General features: G+C 41.7%; 1 protein-coding gene across 1 annotated transcript; it reads right to left on the reverse strand.

Annotated features, from left to right (window-relative positions):
* Positions 1-733: 733 nt before the first annotated feature.
* Positions 734-23,299, reverse strand: LOC139738428 (probable ATP-dependent RNA helicase DDX52). Its single transcript, XM_071649065.1, has 14 exons — positions 23,210-23,299; positions 19,677-19,854; positions 18,635-18,717; positions 17,470-17,655; positions 16,770-16,850; positions 16,172-16,346; positions 15,539-15,611; positions 14,855-15,058; positions 13,736-13,826; positions 13,042-13,164; positions 12,283-12,509; positions 11,815-11,886; positions 2,635-2,727; positions 734-980 (listed from the first exon to the last, which is right to left on the reverse strand). Exons 1-14 carry the CDS (start codon positions 23,297-23,299, stop codon positions 734-736), a joined length of 1,923 nt encoding a protein of 640 aa, XP_071505166.1.
* Positions 23,300-23,732: the final 433 nt, after the last annotated feature.

The following is a 23,732-nucleotide window of genomic DNA, read 5'->3' on the forward strand; positions in this document are numbered from 1 at the left end:
ATAAGAGTTACTGTAAAAGTGGTTTCTTTCGCGTACAGAAACTTTCGCGGTTTCCATCGGTGCGGACTTTTTCGCATGTGTTTAAATTCTCGGTCGGTAATGATAGCGTTGTACAAGCGACGAATTCAAAACATTTTCGCGTGCTGTTAAATTCTCGGTTCAACCTCAAAGCGCGAAAATAAAACCACCGCAAAAGAAACCACTTTTACAGTATGTAAGAACAGAAAAAGAAAAAAGAAAATTCTATGAATAACCAAGGCATTAGTAAGGATTAAGGTTAGGATCTGTTACTCTGTACAACTCCCCCAATACAGTACAGTGTATTCATACAAAGCTATCGGCTTCTACAAAGAAAAGTAAGTTAACCCGTTGAGGACGATTTGATTTTGCTACAACACGCATTTCCAATAGACACCTGCCCGAGTATACTCGGGACTCGTTCTCAACAGGTTCACACCCGAGAAGATTCATCAATTGAATGTCCTTAATTTAACAAGAGACAAAAACTCTGAGAACATACATGTCTTCACTACAGTTATGAGAGTCTGCAATTTATCTGTCATCAGGTGCAACAGAATGACATGAACCTTTTACAGTTCATACAAAAAATTATTCAATTGTTGTTTTCATGTCGGTGAGGCAGATTCCACCTTGCAGTCCAATATAAGCACATACAGGCCCCACTGAAATAGACTGTGTTCATGTCGTACGTGAAAGACAATTTCCACTTTTCTCACGTAGCTGGCATCTTTGACGTTTTCTTCTTTTTCCTCCTCTCCTTCCTTGATCCGCTGCCGCTTTTCTTTGCTGTAGCATTTGTGCCTTTGGGTTTTGTTGTTGCTTGGGTGGTACCACTTGGTACTGATTTTGTCTTTCCTTGTGGATGTTCTCCAGCCACACCCTTCTCCATCCCTGACGTGGGTAGACCTCCTCCAGAAGGCTTGGCTTTCTTCCTCTTCGTCTTCTTCTTCATCATTTCCCTTCAGTAGAAATAGAAAGATGACTGAATAAGAGATCGAAAAAGCCATTCTTTCAAGGCTGCTCTGACATGTGCGGTTGAGGACGCACTGACTTTGCTACAACACGCATTTCCCATAGACACTTGCCAGAGTATACTCAGGACTTGTCCTCAACGGGTGAACAATGAAAGTGAGGGTGACACAACATTTGCTATTGCGACAATTGCTCTGGTCTTATTTTTTCCAAGGACTTAGGGTTAGGGATTTGATAGGTTTTTAGGTAGAGTGTGATGTGAATATTGGGATTAGGGTTAGGGTTATATTTATGGGTAGAATTTATGTTTGGCTTTAAGCATATAGATATATCATGGGAGCAATTGTTGTAGGAGCAAATGTCATGGAGCCAAAAGCGAGTGCCACGGTTTCATGTCATCTCTGGAGGTAGACTTAAGCCGTCTGTGGAGGGGTAAAGAGCGGCACGTAAATGAAACCTGCACCAAGGCTAAATTTTCACTGTCTTGGTTGACTGATCAACTGGTCAAGCATCACTAGCAATACAGTTTGTGTTTTGTTGTGTCATAATGCTCCCATTTCGCTTTATGTTTTTAGCCCTCTGTCAAGTTATACCTTTCTTTATTGTGTTTCTCTCCTTAATAATCAGTTATTCCTATAATGTATCAAGAAGAGATTTCTTGCATTCCTAAGGCTGCCTTGGCACTAAAATGAAACTGATGCATTCTAAAGTTGACCCAGAAAATGTATTATGCAACATTCTTTGTATTTTTACTGCCAGAAGTCAGCAACTTATAGATTTCACTAGTTACTCCCATTTTCCTTTCAACTGCTTAATTGCATGAGCAGATTGCAGATTTCCAAGTCTGCACAATCCTGTGCCTGCCTTTGGCAGCCCAACAATTTCACACTTCAGGTGTGAGTTTCTTCAATTTGTCTCCCTCAACAAACTAAATTTGTTGAGATCGCAACTGCTGATCTTTAAATCAACAAACATGTCGGAAAAAAGGAACCAGTGGGACTCGAACCTGTCATCTACTTTTTTTTTTCAGCATGTTTGTTAATTTACAGATCAGCAGTTGTGATCTTAACAATTTCATTTGTGGAGGGAGACAAATTGAAGAAACTCACAACTGAACCTTCATCCCTCTGAATAATATCTTTCTTTCATTTAATTTCACACTTGTTTGTAGCCTGCTTCATGAAAAAGGATTTAAATGAGCAAGGCCCCTCGCCCTAATAAATCCTATACTAAGTGTAGACACAAACTTCACAGGTATCCAGCATTGAGACTACATTAGGTAGCACTTTTTATTTGCTCATCCAAGGACAGGTGATAATGTTTTCAAGCTTGTTTATAAGGTGCACCCCTGCTATTGTTTTTTCCCTGACCAAGAAATGAATTTCTACTTATACATGAGATTTTACGCTGTGTGCAAAAGGACTACAAGAAGACTACAGAAAAAGGCGTTGAATTAAAAGGTGGAAGAGTAGCTTGGGAAGGTTGGATTGAAAAAAGGAGTACATCCCAATTCGGGCGAGATGGCGAGAAGGGTGTATGAGCACTTGCCGTCAGAGTAAGATAAATCCAGTCACCCCCATTATGAGGGACAAAACCTGGATCATGAGCCACAGGGGTTTCTGTGTGGACCCATAAACTCACCTTTTCCTTTTGGCTCTCTGTAGGTCCTGCTTGGGCAGCGTCCTGATCGTGTCTCGCTTGACGGGGTGTTTCTCCAAGGTTTTCTTCTTCTTCCTGGGATGGAGATGTAACAGATACGAGGACATATATATATATATATATATATTGTAACCAATGGAGAATTGGTAGATTAGTGTATTAATAAGAAAACGGGTGAAAATTTGTCAAATATAGAAAGTTTCGTGGTCGAATATATAATCGATCGATTGTTTTAGCAATCGATCATGAATCAATCAGTTTCAGGGAAACTAACGATTATGGATTGCTTTGTTAAAAATTTTAGAGGGGTAATAATTGTTGGAGATGCGATTATGTTCAGTAATAATCTTTCATACAGTTATTGCTTCGTTATCTAATCATTTCCGTATGATGAGGAGGGTTAATAAGCGTTAGTATTTGAGGAAAAGGTCAGTAAGTAAAATGCGTAACTGTTTCGGAAATATAGCGGTCAGAGAATAATAAGAGGTCGAATATGTATCGAAACAGCTGGGTGGGCCTGGATACAGGCCAAAGTGTGGATGATTAGTGTTGTTGAGTGTTAATAAAGCGTTGATTGAAGTGGACACTACTGCCTGGACCGTTTCCTTTGAAGTCTGCTGCAGTATAACATAAGTATTGGTGAGTAGTGCAATGCAATTACGGTGCTGCTTGAATAGTATGCGAGTGAACTGGTGGTATCTGATATTGGTATCTGCGTTGGATGAGCTGCACTGGTACTGGTATCTTCGTTGGATGAATTGTAACTGGTAGTATTTTGGTAGTAAGCGAGTAATTGGAATAGATTGGTAGTAACCCAGCAATTTGGTAGGTTTAAACGCCGTTCTCCACGCCTGGTTGTATATTTCCACCAAACGGACCCCAGCCTAGCTCGGACCATCCTGACCCTTCTCCAGCTAGTTGCCGGGGCCGGGTGGCACACAGCGTATACAAACATATACACTAGCGGAGGAGAGAAGGCTACACGTGGTGTCAGGAGTGGGATTGGCAGTAGACAGGGCAGCGCAACATGCATCACTCAGCAAGAACGGAAAGAGCGGAAATTTGGTGGCAGCTAGAACAGGAGCTGGCAGACGTCGAAGCGATGATGACAGATCTTCGTGCAGCACTCGGAAGAACTCCAGCTCCGTCGCAGGGACCCGCTACCACCAGCCACCCCAGCTCAGGGATGATGAGTTCAGGAAGGGCAGGAATTAGCAGCAGCACACCACTAGACCAGGATGGCTTCACCACAGCACCGAATGCTGCAGCAGAGTCATCCGGAAGTAAAGCTCCTCCTGCTAGTTTTGCAAGGCGACCTGGTGGAAGCGTTGAGATTCCTCATTCGTTCCCCAGTAGTTTTGCAACACCTGAAAGCGGACCAGTCAACGATGGATACAGCAGGTATCGCAAACAACCAGTTACAGCGCAACGGCTTGGTGTCGGCATGATGACTGGAAGTCCGCAATGGCAGAGTGGTCCTACATGTGAAGGTAGGATGGCAGGCGGCCCCAGCAGGATCCAGCAGACCAGTTGGGAGACATCAGCAACGGGCAACCAGCCAGCACCAGTAAATGAAGTTCTGGTAGGTGGTGGAGGTAATTCATCAGCAGCACCATCAGCAACGGGTACACCATGGCAAAGACCAGAACTGTGGGACGTAGGTAGTTATCAGCGCAGATATAGAGGTGGAGATAAGCTGCGAATGACTCCCGATAGATTCGACGGCAGGGGGCCGATTCTTGACTATTTGAGTCATTTTGAGGCCTGCGCAGGGGTGAACGGATGGTCCGAAGATGAAGCACTGCAGTATTTGGCTGCCAGCATGCGAGGCCCAGCTGTAAAGGTCCTTGTTCAACAGACAGGAAGGAGGTTAACGTACAGCGAGCTGGTAAATAGGCTTAAGCAACGGTTTGGCCCAGCAGGCAAATCCGAGGTCTTCTTGGCTGAGCTGCGGACCAGGAGGAGGAAAATCAAAGGAGACTCTGCAGGAGTTGGGACAGGGTATTCGGGAGCTGACTGCATTAGCCTACCAAGAATTTGACGAGGCGGGGCAAGATTGCTTAGCAAGAGGCCACTTCATGGACGCGGTCGTAAGACCAGAGATACGAGAAGGTCTTTTCTGCGCCCAGCCCCGCACACTTGATGAGGCAATCGCAGCAGCACTGAGTACAGAGGCTTTCCTGAGGATGGAGACGGAGAGAAGCGATGGCCGGTCGCAGCGGTATAGCAGAGCACTGGCAACTGATGATGTCGAGCAGAAGAGCCCTGCAACCAAGGAGAAAGACGGCGCTATGAGGCGAATGACGAAAGCAGTGGAAGAGCTGATTTCCAGAGTGGAATCTTCTCCACCAACACGATCGAGAACCAACGCGACATCACAATTTGCAAGGGTACCAGCATCATCACTGCCTGGGGACCAGAGCAACAATTGTTTCAACTGCGGCCAAGCTGGCCATTGGAAACGAGATTGCCCACGTTTAGTGAAGCAACCATTTAGAAGTATGCCAGCAAGCATCGATGCAGACAGAAGGAGGTGCTACCACTGCAATCAAGTTGGCCATGGTTGGAGGCACTGCCCCCACGCATCAAATATCGAGCAGATACCAGCGCGCAGTCAGCCAGAGTGGGGACCAGCTCCACTTCGTAGCGATGTTGGTGGCGTGCAACAAAGGACAACAGAACAACCACAGCGAGCACCCCAGGCTGAACAAGCAGAGTAAGCACAGCCAGTTGGCAATAGCAGATATCAAGGTCTTCATGTTGAGTCTAAGATCAATGGTCAGCCCATCACATTCCTAATCGATACCGGTTCATCGCAGACGTATGTGTCCAATGCGATCTTCAGCAAGATTGAAGATGCAAGGAAGCCGGTATTGCAGCGAGCAACTCGTACAGTGCACCAAGCAGACGGTTCTCCACTCGAGACCAGTGGTAAAACACTGGCTAGATCCAGATGGGACATTTGTTGTTCGTGTTTGAGGTGACGGTGGCCAATCTTCACAATGAGGGTATCATCGGGTTGGACTTCTTGATGCAAACACAGTCGGTGCTGGATTGCCGCAAACTGGAGCTGCAGCTGCCATGGGAGACGATCCAATGCCGAGATCATCGGGGTCAGCCTTTCTGCTGCAGAATCATAGCAAGCGAGACCAGTTCAGTACCTCCAGGGCACGAGGCAATATTGAAAGGCATGGTGGCAGGTGGAAAGCCACAACCAATCGCAGGAGCTGGCCTGTTGGAAGCTCCTTTCAACCAGGCTGAGACCCTCAGTAAGGGCTTGCTGATAGCAAGGGCTGTCGTTGAGGCGGATGCTGAGGTACTCCCTATCAGAGTTTACAACCCCACAAAGGAAGAGAGAGTGGTGAAGCAGGGCACTATGGTGGCCTGTCTGACTCAGCTCCAAAACGCTGAACAGGTCGAGGTAATTCCACGTGACATGAACGGTGGTGATGGCATGCCATCACAAGTGGTAGAGCTGTACGAGCGAAGCATTGAAGAGGTCCCAGAGCAGTACCACACGCAGGTAGCAGAGCTGCTGCAAGATTTTGCAGATGTCTTCTCACATGGACCAACAGATCTGGGCAGAACTGACCTAGTCCAGCACAGCATTGACACTGGTGATGCGAGACCAGTGCGACAAGCACCAAGACGATATCCAGCGGAGCAGAGGGCGGAGATTGATAGACAGATAGATCAGCTACTATCTCAGGGGCTGATTGAGCAAGTAAGCAGTCCTTGGTCTTCCAACGTGGTCTTGGTCACAAAGAAGGATGGGAGCAAGAGGATGTGCATAGACTACCGCCAACTGAATGTTGCAACACTGAAAGACGCTTATCCGCTGCCCAGAATAGATGACACGCTGGATGCACTCAGCAGGGCAAAGTGGTTCTCAACCCTCGATCTTGCCAGTGGGTATTGGCAAGTGCAGCTTGACGAGCAGGCTAAGCAGAAATCAGCCTTCATCGCTAATGGCGGGTTGTATGCCTGGCGCGTTATGCCCTTTGGGCTATGTAATGCGCCAGCCACCTTCGAGCGTCTGATGGATAGAGTGATGGCAGGCCTTACCTGGGAAATGTTGCTTGTTTACTTGGACGACGTGATTGTCTTTGGCAAGACAGTGGAAGATGAGTTGTCACGACTTCGAGTGGTTTTCCAGCGACTCCGTGAGGCCGGCTTGAAGCTTAAGCCGTCGAAGTGCTCGCTATTTCACACCAGCGTTAGGTACCTGGGGCATATCGTGTCGAAGGATGGAGTGACAACAGATCCAGACAAGACATCCGCCATTCAACAATGGCCAACACCAAGGACCACCAAGGAAGTGAGGAGCTTTGTGGGGCTGGTATCGTACTACCGCAGGTTTGTTGCAGGCTTTGCCTCCATCGCCAAACCGCTCCACCAGCTAATGGAGAAAAATCACAAGTTCCTCTGGATGAAAGAATGCCAAGAGGCATTCGATGAGCTGAAGGGGAGATTATCATCGCCTCCTATCCACGCCCAGATGGCAGTTATATCCTCGATACTGATGCCAGCGACATTGGTGTTGGGGCCGTGCTCTCCCAAGTCCAAGATGGTGCTGAGAGGGTGGTGGCATATGCAAGCCGCACACTGCAGAGAGCGGAGAGAAATTACTGCGTGACGAGGAAGGAGCTCCTAGCAGTGGTGGTCTCTCTGAAGCAGTTTCGTCAGTACCTATACGGCCGTCATGTGGTGATACGGACAGATCATGGCTCGCTGCAATGGCTTGTCAGATTCAAGGACCCCAGGGGTCAGCTGGCAAGGTGGTTGGAGTTGATCTCGGAATATGATTTTGAGATCCGCCATAGGCAGGGGCGAAGTCATGGCAATGCAGACGGGTTGTTACGCCGACCGTGTAGACAATGCGGTTGTGATGAGGAGATACCAGCAGACCAAGCCAGGGTACTGGTAGAGCAAGAAGCAGATGAGGCTCCCGATATCGGCAGTTTACGGGAACAAGACGAGGACATCAATCCGGTTCGTGCCGCTAAACTGGCAGCTGAGCGACCGTCTGATGAAAAAGCAGCATCATGGTCTGCCAAGGCAAGACAGCTCTTGGATCACTGGGAAGCGCTGGAGGTTAGCAGCGGGGTCCTTGTCCGTCGCTGGGAGGCAGCAGATGGTAGCACTGTGAGGAGGCAGATTATCCTACCAAGAGTCCTTGTGAGAGATGTGATTTGGGCGGTTCACGCTTCTATGACTGTTGGCCATTTTGGTATGGGCAAGTCGCTAGCTCGTGCTCGGCTATGATACTACTGGATTGGGATGGCAGCAGATTTCCGGTCTGCTCTGCGTGAATGTGACATCTGTGCAAGGAGAAAAGGTGTTGGTAGAACACCGCGTGCTCCACTGCAGCAGAGAATCAGCGGCTTCCCAATGGAAAGAGTGGCACTTGACATTCTGGGTCCGTTCCCGAGAACGAAACAAGGAAACAAGTACGTCCTCGTACTAGGGGACTACTTTACAAAATGGATGGAAGCTTATCCCATCAAAGACGAGCGTGCTGAAACCATTGCAGAAAAACTGGTGGAAGAGTTCGTCTGCAGGTTCGGGGTGCCAAGGTTCGTCCATTCGGACCAAGGCCGAAACTTCGTCTCCGAAGTCTTTAGTGAGGTGTGTAAGCTGCTTGGGGCGACCAAGACGAAAACCACAGCCTACAACCCCAAATCGGATGGCCTCATCGAGAGATACAACCGCACCCTGATAGACACTGTTGCAGCTCTTCTGGATATGAACAGCGGAGAGAAGGACTGGGACCAGCTGATTCCATTCGCTACAAGTGCTTACAGAAGCTGCCCTCCAGATTCAACGGGGGAGATCCCCAACATGTTAATGTTGGGGAGAGAGGTGCTGATGCCAGGCGACGTCGCTGAACCAGATGATGCTGACCACCAGGAGGAGGTCTGCACAGATTATGCAGAGGGTCTGCATACAAGGATGAGACGAGCACATCAGCGTGCACGAGCTAGATTGGGGCTGGCCTGCAGAAAACAGAAGCGGTTTTACGATCAGAGGGCCCATGTCGCAGCATACAATGTTGGGCAGTATGCGTGGCTCCGGAAAAAGATGCGGAAGAAGGGCTGCAGTCCCAAGTTGCAGACGAAATGGTTGGGGCCATACTTGATCGTCACGAGACTATCAGATGTTACGCTACGGCTGCAGCTTTCACCAAGGACCAGGCCGCTGGTGGTTCATGTGGACCGCCTGAAACCATATACAGGGGTGCAGAGGCCAACGTGGGAGTTCAGACCGAAACAAGTAGAGGAGGCTGTACCAGAACCGGCTACAGATGACGAGGAGTCTAGTGGAGGTTCAGATGCCCACCCAAAACAAGTTGATGAGGCTGTATCAACAGAGCTGGCGTTGGAAGGTGATGAGCCTGGAAGAGATTCCAGCTATGAACCGCACCCATACCCGAGACGGAACAGACGTCCCCCCAGATACTTCTAGGCATGCACATATCGGCATGTCGAACTCTCACTGTTTGGGGACTGAAATCTCATGTTATTTCATTTTGGTATTCGCATTCATGCCAGGCATTTCCGACATGGCGAGGAACCAGAGGGGTGAACAGCGGTCCGCTGGGGGCAGCAATGTTGCTGAAAGTGAGCAAAGGACAGTTCTCGATGGGACTTGGCACGGACTGTTTATAAAAGCCACAGTAAATGGGGCACGAGTTGAAGCGTTGGTGGACACTGGCTCAACCCATTCCATCATAGCTCAGGAGAATTTACGGCACGATTGACTCGAGCAGTAAGCCACCGTTAAGCCCACTAGATGAGCCAATGATGATGGCCGACGGATCGTTATTGGCAATGGACGGGAAGGCAACAGTCGCTCTTCAGCTAGGACTTCTATCGTACACGGCAGATGTAATTGTGGCTGATATACGCCATGAAGGTATATTGGGCCTTGACTTCTTGCGTGGTAGCAGATCCGTCATAGACTGTTACCGACATAAACTCCATACGCCATGTGGGACTCACGAGTGTTACCCCTATCTAGTCCAGGACCCGGTATGGGCTAGGCCAGATACTGGTCGCGCAGATTGTTGGTGTTTCGGATTCTGCAAGTGATATCAGTGCCGGAACAGTGATTGTCGTTGTATGTGGAGTGACTGGATAAATTTAGCATACACGCCAGTGCCACATCGGACAATTTAATGATGCCTTTTTTTGTGTGTGTGTTTTGTTATCATTATTTTTAAGACCATACTACCAGAGAGGTATCCTTTTTGTTATCATATTGGGATTAACAGTGCAGACTGTGGATTTTTATACTAGTTGCGGTTTAGATAAAACCGGGTTTGTTTTGGAGTAATCGCACAGAATTATGTTTTGTCTCTCTTTCAAGAAGAAATAGGACCAAAGTGGTAGAGACCGTGTTCTATTTAAGGAGAGTTTAGCAGTAATCTTGGATGATGTATGTTTGATTAGGCTGGTATCATTTACTTGATTTGCTAGGATGAAAATCAAACAGTAAGGGCCCATTAAAACGGGAAGTGCCATGTTTTGCTCATTCAGCACAATGTGTTAGCAGACAGATTACAGCATGTTCATGTTCATGTTTATAGGACGTGAGACCCGGTAGGATTTTGTGATTTGAGCAGTACTCATGAGGTTTCCATTTATGCGGAAGTTAGAACGTAGGGATGTTTGGTATAAAACATGTGGTTGGCTGTTTGAGGAAAATGCTATCAAGACGTTGAGATAGTAGCAAGATTTTTTTTATCGAGTGTTGCATTTTGTTGTATTTTATACTTACCAGTTCAAGTTGTCGAGTTGTTATTTGTCAGCTCGGGGACCGAGCTTAGCGAGGGAGGGGTGTCGTGTAACCAATGGAGAATTGGTAGATTAGTGTATTATAAGAAAACGGGTGAAAATTTGTCAAATATAGAAAGTTTCGTGGTCGAATATATAATCGATCGATTGTTTTAGCAATCGATCATGAATCAATCAGTTTCAGGGAAACTAACGATTATGGATTGTTTTGAAAGAAATTTTAGAGGGGTAATAATTGTTGGAGATGCGATTATGTTCAGTAATAATCTTTCATACAGTTATTGCTTCATTATCTAATCATTTCCGTATGATGAGGAGGGTTAATAAGCGTTAGTATTTGAGGAAAAGGTCTGTAAGTAAAATGCGTAACTGTTTTGGAAATATAGCGGTCAGAGAATAATAAGAGGTCGAATATGTATCGAAACAGCTGGGTGGGCCTGGATACAGGCCAAAGTGTGGATGATTAGTGTTGTTGAGTGTTAATAAAGCGTTGATTGAAGTGGACACTACTGCCTGGACCGTTTCCTTTGAAGTCTGCTGCAGTATAACATAAGTATCGGTGAGTAGTGCAATGCAATTATGGTGCTGCTTGAATAGTATGCGAGTGAACTGGTGGTATCTGATACTGGTATCTGCGTTGGATGAGCTGCACTGGTACTGGTATCTTCTTTGGATGAATTGTAACTGGTAGTATTTTGGTAGTAAGCGAGTAATTGGAATAGATTGGTAGTAACCCAGCAATTTGGTAGGTTTAAACGCCGTTCTCCACGCCTGGTTGTATTGTATTTCAACCAAACAGACCCCAGCCTAGCTCGGACCATCCTGACCCTTCTCCAGCTAGTTACCGGGGCCGGGTGGCACACAGCGTATACAAACATATACACTAGCGGAGGAGAGAAGGCTACAATATTTAACTCTCACTACCAAGACTGATTTTTCACCATACACCACAACCATACAAGTAAGAGCATGCTTATATAAGTTTATCTACCATGAAATTGTCATGTGATAGATTTTCTTTGCAGCTAGACACATAAAAATATCAATCCTGAATACATATGATACGTTCTTTGTAATTTGTTTGTTTTCTTTTTCGTGTGTGTGTAGTTTGTTTGTCAGGTTTTTGTTGTACTTGCCTATCTTTATTTCTGTAATTGCATACCCGGCATCTATCAATTTGTTGGTGGGTTGGTTTACATATTTGTTGTGTTGGCTGGATTGTTTGATTGTTTGTATGTATCGTATTTATGTATGTATGTATGTACATGTACGTATGTTTTTACATATAATGTTTGTTTGTCTGCTTGTTTGTTCTCTCCTCCCTAAATCTCAATCTCTGCGTGGAAGAAGATATAAACAGACTTACTTTGACAGCCTCCTGATCTGCAGCATGTAGTCAGGCACTGGACAACCAGCATTCCGCATCACGTTGGCAATACTGTGAGAAGATGACAAAAACAGAAGTACCGTTATGCAAAATGCCAATGTCTATAGCTAGCATTCAACAGATTTCCTCCACATAAAACATGAAATCAACTTTACATTCAAGCTAACAATCATAAAGTGAGTGAACCAAACATATCTAAAATTGAAGGTTTCACAGTTATAAAATGTACGAAGTAAAATCTATGATTTGCAAGTTCCGCTCTAAAACTTGGCTAAGATTGTTTGGTTCTCATGAAGAAGTTTCTGAACATTGTTTCTCTCACCCTCACTATAACTTTCACTCTCTCTCTTTGCCCCCCCCCTCCCCCCCCCTCCCCCCCCCCTCCCCCCCCCCTCCCCCCCCCCCCCCCCCCCCCCCCTTGGACTGGTCTTTCCTTGCATCCCCCACCTTCTTAAGTGAACTGTGTCATCTTCCGTGAAGAAGGTGACCGCCCTCCCGGCCCGGCCAGCCCTTCCCGTCCTCCCGATGCGGTGGATGTAGCTGATCGCCGAGGTGGGGAAGTCGTAGTTGATGACGAGGTTGACGCCCTTGAAGTCGATGCCCCTGCCCATCAGCTCCGTGGCGATGAGTACCCAGATCTTGCCGGAGCGGAAACCCTTCACGATGTTGTCTCTCTTTATGTATGTCACAGGGATGAAACATATCATTTGTGTTTACAAGGAAGAGACTCACAGACTCACATCACATATATCTTAGTTGTCATAAAATACCCTGAATGATTTGAAGGGTCGGATTTTGAAATGCAATGTGTTTGATATTAGTTTGCTAATAACAACACTAAAGTGAGGGAAGACGTGCTCACATATGGCTTGAGGTAATTACAGTGTGCATATCTATCTGGATCTACATGTTTTAAACAATGTACATGGCTACCTGCCGGGTCTATTCATACATACATACCTGTATACATTTTAAATACAAAAATGCAAGCATACCCTACTTAAAATTTGTTGGCGCCACATTATGGTATGGTACCTTCGAAAATTTGAGCAAATTTAGAGTTTAAGCAAAGAGATCAAACAAGCAAAATAAAACCTTGGATAAGCTGGTAATCACCAAGCACGTTCTAAAAAGAGTTTGAAGTCACCGTTTTCCAAGACAGAAAAAATCCTCAAAGTTCATTGAGCCATGCATCAGCCTCATTACCTGCGTCTGCGTCTTGTCAGCGTGAATGACATCAACGTTGTACCCGTCGTAGATGAGTTCCTGGAACAACTCCTTGGCTCGCTCCTTGGACTGCACAAAGACCAGGACTGGAGGAGTGAAGCCCTGTTCCACCAAAGAAATATGAATCAATGTTGACTGATCAGTGATCCATTTATTTATTAATTTTTAATCATTCTTTTGGTGAATAAAGGGCTATACATTGAAAAGTCCATCATGTGCCTTGCAGGAGAGTATTCTAATTTACGCAATATTACTGTGAATATTATCATCACTTATTACTTTAATCACTAACAGCACAAGCATCATAAATCAATCAAAATTGGAAATCAAAATAAAGAATTATCTTCAATCTAGTCACTTTGATTGGCAAAATCTGTTTTAATTCAATGCTTGAGGAGGAAACTAAAGCAGGCAAGGAACTACCAGTTAGTGAGTAGGACTGCATTACAGTGAATGACGCTTCCTTCTTTATTCTTCCCCCCGCACACTTTGTTCCTTGCAATTCATGATAATGAGAAATATATTTGTCATGTTTTTAACAACAACTGCAGTTGCTATGGCAACCACTTCAACATTTTGACAGTACCTGCATTTTTCACTGTAGGTGATATCTGTTTATAGCTTTCTGACAAGGGATCATGATCATTATATTGCTACCACTGTGCTTTCTCACCTTACTGAAAATGTCTCTGACTGCCAATAGCTTGCCATATTCTCCACCGACAAATGTCAGTTCTTGATCTATCTGCTCATTGGCAGTGTTCCTTCACAGTTGTAGGGAAATATAAAAAAGAAAAAAAAATTATTAAGATACTTTTTCATTTCATGCTACACAAACGGGATCTGCTTAGAAGTTGTAATTTCTCCAAATCTTATCCTCAAACATAATTTCTATGAAACAACAGATTCACTTCATGGTTATAATACAAACAGGATAACATTCTCTGGAAGTTATAGCATGTACAACGTACATGATGAAATATAATGGCATGAGACATCCTACATAATATAATTCTGTCGAGAATGAGAGTTAGTTTACATATCAAACATTTGCGTTCAAGGAGATGATTAGAAATTGATAGGAAAAACAAAATGAAAGCAACGAGCGTGGATGGATGTGGCATGGAGGAGACATAGAAGGAAATAATATGAGTTAAAAAAAGAGAAAGTGACATGACACCATCACATAATGAAACTTACAATATCACCTGAAACCATCCTTTGAAAAGGGAATCCAACCCCAAAATTAATCAACTTCAAAAGCAAGAGAAAAATATTCCTAACAGAAAAATGACAAAAAATCGGATAAGAAATAAGGAAGATATGACATTTTGAAATTTCATATTTTTTCGGAAAATATTTCTTGACCAGTCCTTATGAATATTCAAATGAGCAAGTTGACAATGTCATGCTTTTATAATTTCTTATTCATTTCATATACTCAAATGACAAAAATCTCATATTACAGCTGTATAAATATAAAACTTGCCTTAAAACCACCCAAAATAAATAAACAAACATTTACTCTGATATATCTTGGCATGAGAACATGCTTTTACTTGTATTAGCTAAAAATAACGATTTTTTTCTGAATTTCATATATCAACATACATGAAAAATTGTGAGGGTATGACGTACATCATCAACTCTCTTATTCGAATATTCATAAGGACTGGTCATTTTTGACATTTTTGTATTGTTCTGTAGGGAATATTTTTCTCTTTCTTTTGAAGTTTATTTAATTTTGGGGTGGATTCCTCTTTAACACAATGTAGAGGATGTTTGAGCTCACCTTGCCCCGACGCTGACTGTGACCACATTATCCAGGTTCAGCCTGCACCACTGCTCCACGTCGTAGGCGAACGTCGCGCTGAACATGGCGCGGCGGACATGCGACGAGTCGCAGGCCTGGTAGATGGTTCCCAGCTGGTCCCTGAATCCAGTCTTACCCTCCTCAAACAGTTTATCTGACTCGTCCACAATCAACCACTCAACACTGCAAGAGCAATGAAAAAAAAAATGACATTCATAATTGAGGTACTGTGTTTCTGTGTTATCACTTGATATCCAAATACACTTTTACCCTGTATCTAGTAAATTTCTTTCATTTGCTACTTCTACAGAAAAAAATTACAATAGCACATGTCAAAATATTCAAACCATCTGCACCTAATTCTTCCCTATACAAGTGTATATTGGTTGTGTTCTTTTTCTTGAGTCATAATTTGTCCATTTATTGTTGGTCTGAACAACAGGCAACATTTCGTAATAATGTATATTTTGATAGTTAATGAAATTTCACTGCCAGCCATTCTGCCATAAAAATATCCTCAGCATTATACTAGAACACTGCACAATCATTTGTGTAATTGTTATATATCAGTGCTTCTGACTCCGATTGTTATTTTGTAATGAAATATGTGAAGAAAAAAAATTTCAACAAAATATAAAATATGTACTACACATTATCACTCACTTGCTCAAGTTGATAGCAGGAGGATCTTGCTGCAGCAAATAAACAAGTCTGTTTGGAGTTGTCACAAGAATATCTGCAAGATTGACACAAGATAAGGAGGTAGTGGATTGAAATAAAGAGCAATGTTTGCAGAGCATCAGGTCTCTGAAAAATTATTCAAGTCATCCAAATGTCACTGAATGAATAACATTCTAATTACATTATTACCTCAGAATAATATACGTGTATAGTTACATTATTACCTCAATGCACAGATGAAACAGTGGATACATGATAACATATTATTATGCAGGGCTCGACACTAACTTTTTCGTCTAGTGGCCCATTCGGGCCACCAAAATCTTTTAATATGCAATTGTGGTGGCCGGAAAAAGATATGTAATGGTCTGAAATAAGAGCAAAATAACAATCCATTTTAGATTTTATTTGCTAGAATGGACAACGAAAAGATAGATTTGGTGGCCCAAAAGATAAATTTGGTGGCCCAACACAAAGTTTTAGTGGCCCCGGGCCACTAGGCCACTGCTAATGTCGAGCCTCGAAATATGAGATGTGGATGAGACATCTAAAGCTCATAGTATTCGAGCTATTTGGGGACTTGATTTTCAAATACAGCCACTGAGAACAACTTACCAAATTTCTGGGCGGTCTGAGGGCCAAATTTCTGCACTGCTTTCGCCCCGTGCTCGATGGTGTGAATTCTCAATCCACTGCCCTCTGACAGTCTCATCAGCTCGCGATACGTCTGCTGGGCGAGCTCTCGTGTCGGTGACACAATTACCGCACGGAAGCCTTTCTTCTTTGGTCCCTGCACAATAAGATACCAAGTCACTGGATCACTACATTTCCTTACAAACATCTACTCCTCTCACTACTAACTTACACCTTAAATACAGTTATGACATATCGTTTACATGAAAGAGGACAGAAATAGAATATCTTTTACGAAGCAAAATGTACTAATCGTTTTGAAATAGAAAATGAATGAAGAGTCATTTCAAAATTATCTTCCTGTTTCTGTCTAAAAAGAAAAAAAGGTTGTTGCCTGTTATTTTGTTTAAAATATACCTTTGAGGTCTTGTTTCTAATAGCAGAATCTATCAATATCCAACTGGCCTTCTACTCTCAAATTATTCACAATGGAAAAGGAATTTATTGACAAATTTATCTTCTGTTCTGGGGGGAGTTTTGTGACTGCTGAAGGAAGAGTTGAATTTGCTATACGGCTAACCTTCAAGTGATGCATGACAGGGAGCAGGAATGCAGCTGTTTTGCCCGATCCCGTCGGTGCACAGGCGAGGAGCTCACGGCGCTGGAATCAGGACGAAATATGATACAACTGGTCAATAATTTTGTGCCACTGATTACATCCCTCGACAACTAAATGGTTGATTTGATTTAGCTGATGAATTAAAATCACTGTCTTTTTGACAAGTCTCATGGCTTTAATGCCATATAACTTCAGATGGAACAGTTGCATTTGGGTCTATAATGGCACAGCACACAACTGACATTCTCTTCTCATCGCCCAATGTAGAGGTCTGCTGGCAAATCATCATAGCATACATTTCTGCGACGTTTCTTCGTTGAAACTTCAAATTCTAAGAATGTCTTGAAATTTGTAACAGTTGGGCTTTCACAAAGCATGTTATTATTAAAGCTGCTTCTAATCTAACTACAGTGTTGAAATGACAAATCTCCTACAACTTCCTGCACAGCATCTTGACTTTAAAGCTGATTTTCTTGTCCTCTCACCTTGACTAGTGGCAAACTACATATTGTATCTCCCTATTTCTGTGGTACATTCTTGGACAAAAAGTGGAACAAGGTACATATCATTCCAGAGCTAATAACAAAGAGAATTTTAAAATGCTGCCATGCATTAATGCTACATTGTAGTCGTGACAGATCTGGGAAGATAGCATACGTACATGCATCATGACTGGTACAGCCTGCATCTGCACAGGCGTTGGGCTTTCATATCCCGCGCGGGTGATGTTGCTGATGACGCAAGGGTCAAGCTGATATTCACTGCAAAGTTCTTCAAAGCTCTCCACGGGATCTGGAATGTCCTCGCCCTGAACATAGATCCTGTTCCTCTTTCGAATGGACCTGACCTTTAGCACGGACCAATGGAACACAGGGAGCACGAAGAGATTATGTAACGGTTCTCACATACCAGAACGGCACACATGGGGAGATACATGTGCGATATATAAACATATGAAACCTCTGTTGTTTGGTAGTGGTGCACTGATAAACTGTTTTCATGAGGTTTTCATTTTCACAAATTTTGCAAGTCAGGGGCTGCTGCCTAATTTAAAAACACACAAAAATATAACTCTGATCCTTATATGAATGTGACTTCCACAGATACATTTCTCCGTTCAGTGCTGTACTCCACAATCTCAAATTTAATCACTCGCAAAATTGTCAGAAGTCCTGATTTGCAAAAAGTTACACTCCCTAAATATATGGTGCATACAGTACCTAAATCTTCCACATAGTATGCATCAGCTTAATTCTCTGAGTTATATAGCAAAGTGAGTACGGTATTCTGTCAGTAAATTGCACTTTCAGAGAAAGGGCAATGTGGTATTTTGAAAGCAACTTAAAAATGAAACCAACAAGAAATGGAGAGCAATAAACATGCTTAGAACTTTGTGGTTATGTTAAATTTTCACCTTCACCACAGGAGAAGCCAAAACTTGAGAACAATTACCTGAAGCAACAGAGAAGAAATTTGCCAGAGGCTTTTTGTCTTCATCAAATTAATTGTAAGCAAGTGTACCACATAATATATCTGCATATTTCAGTTGTTTTCCATTCATTTAAATCGCTAGATGAAAGTACTGTTCAGAGAATTTTTGCCATTTGATCTTCAAATGATTTCACACGATTGCAAAATCAATCCCCATTTGTGACAATGAGATATCAACAAATTCTCTGATAAAACAGTGTTAATTTGCTGTTGTTGCTTATGATTGCCCTTTAATTTGGGAACAATCCTATTTTTTTTCAGTCATGTACACATCAAGCAAATTCAAGATGCCTATTCACACACCCCCTCCCCTCCCCAAGAGTGCCAAAATATACCTTTTCAACTCTTCTTTGTTTCATTTTTTCTTCGGATAGCTTTTCCTCACCATCAGATGTTTCTAATATCTTCTCCTGAGCTTCTGGAAAAAAAAAACAATAGAAAAAGTACATTTTGATATAGATTAGCAAACAATGCACTTACTCTCACACTTGAACATACAAAAAGAAAACCAAAAAAAAAAAAAAACATTCTGACTCCCCTTAAAGGGGATGGCTAGTAACTGATCAGTGGGAATCAGTGGGAATGCTGGAGGATGATTGTTCCAATCCTTGTGGGATTCATTTAAGAGTACACTATATAATTCTTGTGTGAAAATTATTTGCTTCACAATGGTCTCATATTCAAGTAATGTGCAGTTTAATGTTTCCAGGTAAGCGTCCCTGGTCAGTGACGGGGCATTAATCTGCACATTACTTGAATATGAGACCGTTCTGAAGCAAATAATTTTCACACAACAGTAGATATATAATGTACTCTTAAATAAATCCCACAAGGATTGGAACAATCATTCCTCAGCATTCCCACTGATTCCCACTGATCGGTTACTAGCCATCCCCTTTAAGAGGACAAAAATTCTCACACATATTACAGGTGTTGCACAACTAGTGGTCTTCTGTGACAAGTGGCCACTGTAGGTGTGTTAGTAGTTATGTCAAATTATCAAATATTATCACACCGGCAAAAGATATGAAAGAGTCATAAAAACAGATGTGACTCCTCTTACAACTTATGAATAATCTTTGTTCCTGAAAGGTCTGGTTAACTCAAGATTCACCTACACTGACAGAAAGCAAACTAACATAATGTTGCATCAGCGAGGTTTCAAATGCCATTTTTAAGCAGTGACATACTGAAAACTGTCCGAGACATATAAAACAACTGCTGGCCATTGGAGACAGGTGGCCCCTATACAGAGGGTGTGTACCACTTTGTATTCTTGCAAAGGATCGGGGAGGGGGGGGGGATAGAGGCCATAGAGACACAGCTAGCCACTGAGACAGGTCTGACTATAGCATCAACAGAATAAACTTAGCATACTTTGTTTTTTCCTCTTCTTTTTGTCTCTATCTTGTTGGACATCATCAGCCTTCCTCTTCTCTCCATAAGGTTCCTCTGCTAACTTCTGGCTGGACTGCCCCTCTTTGTCCTGTCCAAAGATGTCCAATGCCTTGACGATATCCAGCTGGGGCAGTTGCCTGTTGCTTGCCCTGACCAACTGTTCATAGGAAAAAAAAGAGAGAAAAAAACAAAAACAGGGCAATAATCAACATGATTTACAATGAAACTGACATAATAATGAAATTAGAAATACACGTATAGCAAAATGTCAGAACACAAGTACAGTGTAGTACAGATTTCCATTGTAGGCACCTACACTAGGCTCTGCACATGCACACACATAGATGTGATGTATACTGTAGATATCTAATAAAATAAACAGGTTTCGGCATCTTTTGCTTCTTTAATTGGTTTCACTGATTTTGTTCTTTGGGTTTGACTGGTGCTTTCGTACAAACTAGATTCTAATTACCTAGTATTTTTCTGAAGAATTCTTTCAATAAGATTAATGTTATTGACTGTAGGCTATTCACTGAATATATACATGCACTGTGTATAGCTAATTCACTATAGTCTTTAGGCCTGGTACATTGAAAACTGATACAATTGATGCGACTGATACTACAGTGATACAACTACATATGTACACTCAGCAAAAAAGAAAGTAAACACTTTTCCAAGTTTATATTTCTCATAGAATATTCGGCTAAAAATTAATGTATTATATATCATATGAAAGGTAATTTAATTGGCTATCAACCCAGTAGGTCAATTTAAAGGGAAAATTAACACCTTTGTTTTCCTCTTCCAAGGCACAAAAGTAAAAATTGCAAAAATGAACAAGTTATCATTCATGCGTGAGTGCTCTTTCATGTACCAATAAGAACAACAGACAAAGATAATACAATAAAAAAAACAGGAATTAGGTTGCAAAAATAAATCTTTGATCTCTAAAATATCTTTGAAGCCAAAAAGATCAATAAAGGCTAAAAATGATGGAGGAAAATGATGAATCTTCTGTCAAATTCAAATTCAAATGATATGAAAGAGGATGCAATATAATAAAAAGTGGTACTGTACAAATTTAAATTGATTTCTCAAATGAGGAAAATTATAAGCAATGTTTTTTTAATTTGTTTCATTAATTCTTGAATTACTGATACATTGAAACTGATGCAACTGATACTACAGTGATACAACTACATATGTATACTCAGCAAAAAAAAAAAAGAAAGTACACACTTTTCCAAGTTTACATTTCTCATAGAATATTTGGCTAAAAATTAATGTATAATATATCATATGCAAGGCAATTCAATCGGCTATCAACCCAGTAGGTCAATACAAAGGGAAAATTAACACTTTTTTTTTCTCTTCCAAGGCACAAAAGTAAAAATTGCAAATCGAACAAGTTGTCATTCATGCGTATAGTGGTGTGCTCTTCCATGTAACAATAAGAACAATAGACAAAGTTAACAACAATGAAAAAAAAAACATGAATTAGGTTGCAAAAAAAACCTTTGATGTGTATCTTTGAAGACCAAAAGATCAGTAAAGGCTAAAAATGGAGGAAAATGATGAATCTTCTGCCAAATTCAAATTCAAATGAAATGAAAGAGGATGCAATATTAATAAAAAGTGGTACTGTACGAACTTGAATTGATTTCTCAAATGAGGAAAATTATTTTTGGGTTTTCTTAATTTGTTTCATTAATTCTTGAATTACTAAATTAAAGAATGAAATAAAAATATTCTGTTCATTTAATCATCATTGTACCCTTACTCCCTGTGTCATTTGAAGTTTGAGTTGACAGAAAATTCTTATTTTCTACCTTTAGTTTCCCACTTTGATTTTGTTTCTGGTTATAAAGAGAAAACGAGTCCGAAAACTTATTTTTGCTGTTTAATTTATGTTTCTCATTGTGTGAAAACTGGTCTTCTGTTATCACTGCACTGTTATCTTGAAGGGCATTTGCAAATAGAACATGTCAAATTTTGCAATTTTTACTTTAGAGCCTTGGAGGACAAAAACGAATGTGTTCACTCACGCACAAAAATCCCTTTATATTGACGTAGTTTTACTAGTACTAGGTTGATAGCCAATCAAATTACCTTTACTATGTTATATAATATATTGATTTTCATCAAAATCTTCAATGAAAAATATGAACTCGAAAAAGTGTTTACTTTCTTTCTTTCTTTCTTTCTTTTTTTTTGCTGAATGTACATCACACTTGCTTGTAAATTTACACTGACATTACGACAAAATTTTCTGAGCTGCCCTGAGCGGAGATGAGTGAGCTTTCTAATTCTCAAGTCTTAACAAGGCTATATGTGTAGAACATCTAGAGTAACTGCGTCAGTAAGCGGCCGTGCAGCCGTTCGCGGCAGGTACAACATACATGGTAATATACAGCTAAACACAGCATTGCACCGTTACATGCACACTACACATATACTAACACACTAGCAATCAACAAAAACCAACCGATAAAATGGGCACGATCTCTGACGAAAGTGAAATTTTCTCACCTAAATGACAACATATCGCATCCAAAATGAAATTTTCGGTACTTCTTAACATAACAGTTAAGAAACAATGGTCCAAGAAACTTGATTTTTTGTCATTTTCTCGATGTTCATGGATTTTGAAAACATATCCTCACGTAAAATAGAATTTTCGCGAGCCGATGTGGGCCGCCATTTTTTTCAGAAAGGGGATGTTACCATCAAAAAAAAATGAGAAAAACACGAGAAAGACATCACAACAACACCGCCAGAATTGCGGTCTTGTTTGCGGCCAATGCATGTGCGCACGCTATTTTCACGTGCTTTCGCAATGCGAATTGGCGCCTACGCAATGTTCGCGAGACATGTGAAGGCGTTCAGCTAAAGATCGCGGAGCACGCGCGTATTGCATAGGGATTGTACATCGTGCCGCAAGCAGAAATACTACGTCGCATATCGCCCTTATCGGCGAAAATTGTGCCGGGTTTTGCCCTGGTAAATCATGAAAACTGCGTTGGTCAATGGTAAATTTCTTTCATGAAAACAATTGCATTTAATGAATAATCTTGTCTATGATATATGAAATGGTTGAAAATAATTTGCCTGATTTGTTTACAAGTTGGAAAAACTCTTAACAATGCTTAAACTGCCGCAAACGGGATATCTTACTCTAGATGTCTATCGTAAAATATGTTCTACTTTCTAGATCTACTAGGAGTCTGATACGTACGCATGCATTCGCAAACACCACAATCGCTAACCCGACCATGCCAACCAGACGCCGTGCGCAGACGGCATTCCATTCATTGCTGTGCAGCGTCAGAGCAGCTGTGTAAAGCAATATAGGGCGATTATAGTTACACAATAACTAATACCTGGGACTATTATCGAGAGAGAACCAAATGCGAGTAGATTTATGGATAACAATAACACGCAACAGATAACCGTTATGCTACATCACATACACAGATGTATCATCCATATTGTGGGCAATCAAAACTCACATGAAATTTCTCAGCATCATTTCTGAAGCGTTTCAAGTCGAATTTTGCTCCTGCTCCCAGCTGTCGAAATAAGCTCATGGCAGTCGCCATTTTAACCCATGTGTTCTCAGTCTGAATTACATTTCCCACCAGATATTAGTACACTCCGAAAGCATGCAAATACTAGTACGCAAATACTAGTAATACAATGGTTGATTTCAAGTTAAGTTTTAATCACCCATTAAATGTGATAATGATAATATTAGTGTTAATCATAATAATAATTATAATAATAATAATAATAATAATAATAATAATAATAATAATGATAATAATAATAATAATAATAATAATAATAATAATAATAATAATAATAATAATATAATGATAATGATAACAATGACAATTATGATTATGATAATGATCATAATGATAGTTGAGCTTCTATAGCACTGGTGACAAAATAATGTTCCTTATGCGCTAACACACGAAAACATATTGACACATTGCATTTAAAGTAACAATATTAACATGTTAATGATTG

Source organism: Diadema antillarum, unplaced genomic scaffold (genome assembly GCF_040938485.1).
Source record: "Diadema antillarum isolate AM-2024a unplaced genomic scaffold, OU_Dant_1.0 seq00000740_RagTag, whole genome shotgun sequence".
Lineage (NCBI taxonomy): Eukaryota > Metazoa > Echinodermata > Echinoidea > Diadematoida > Diadematidae > Diadema > Diadema antillarum.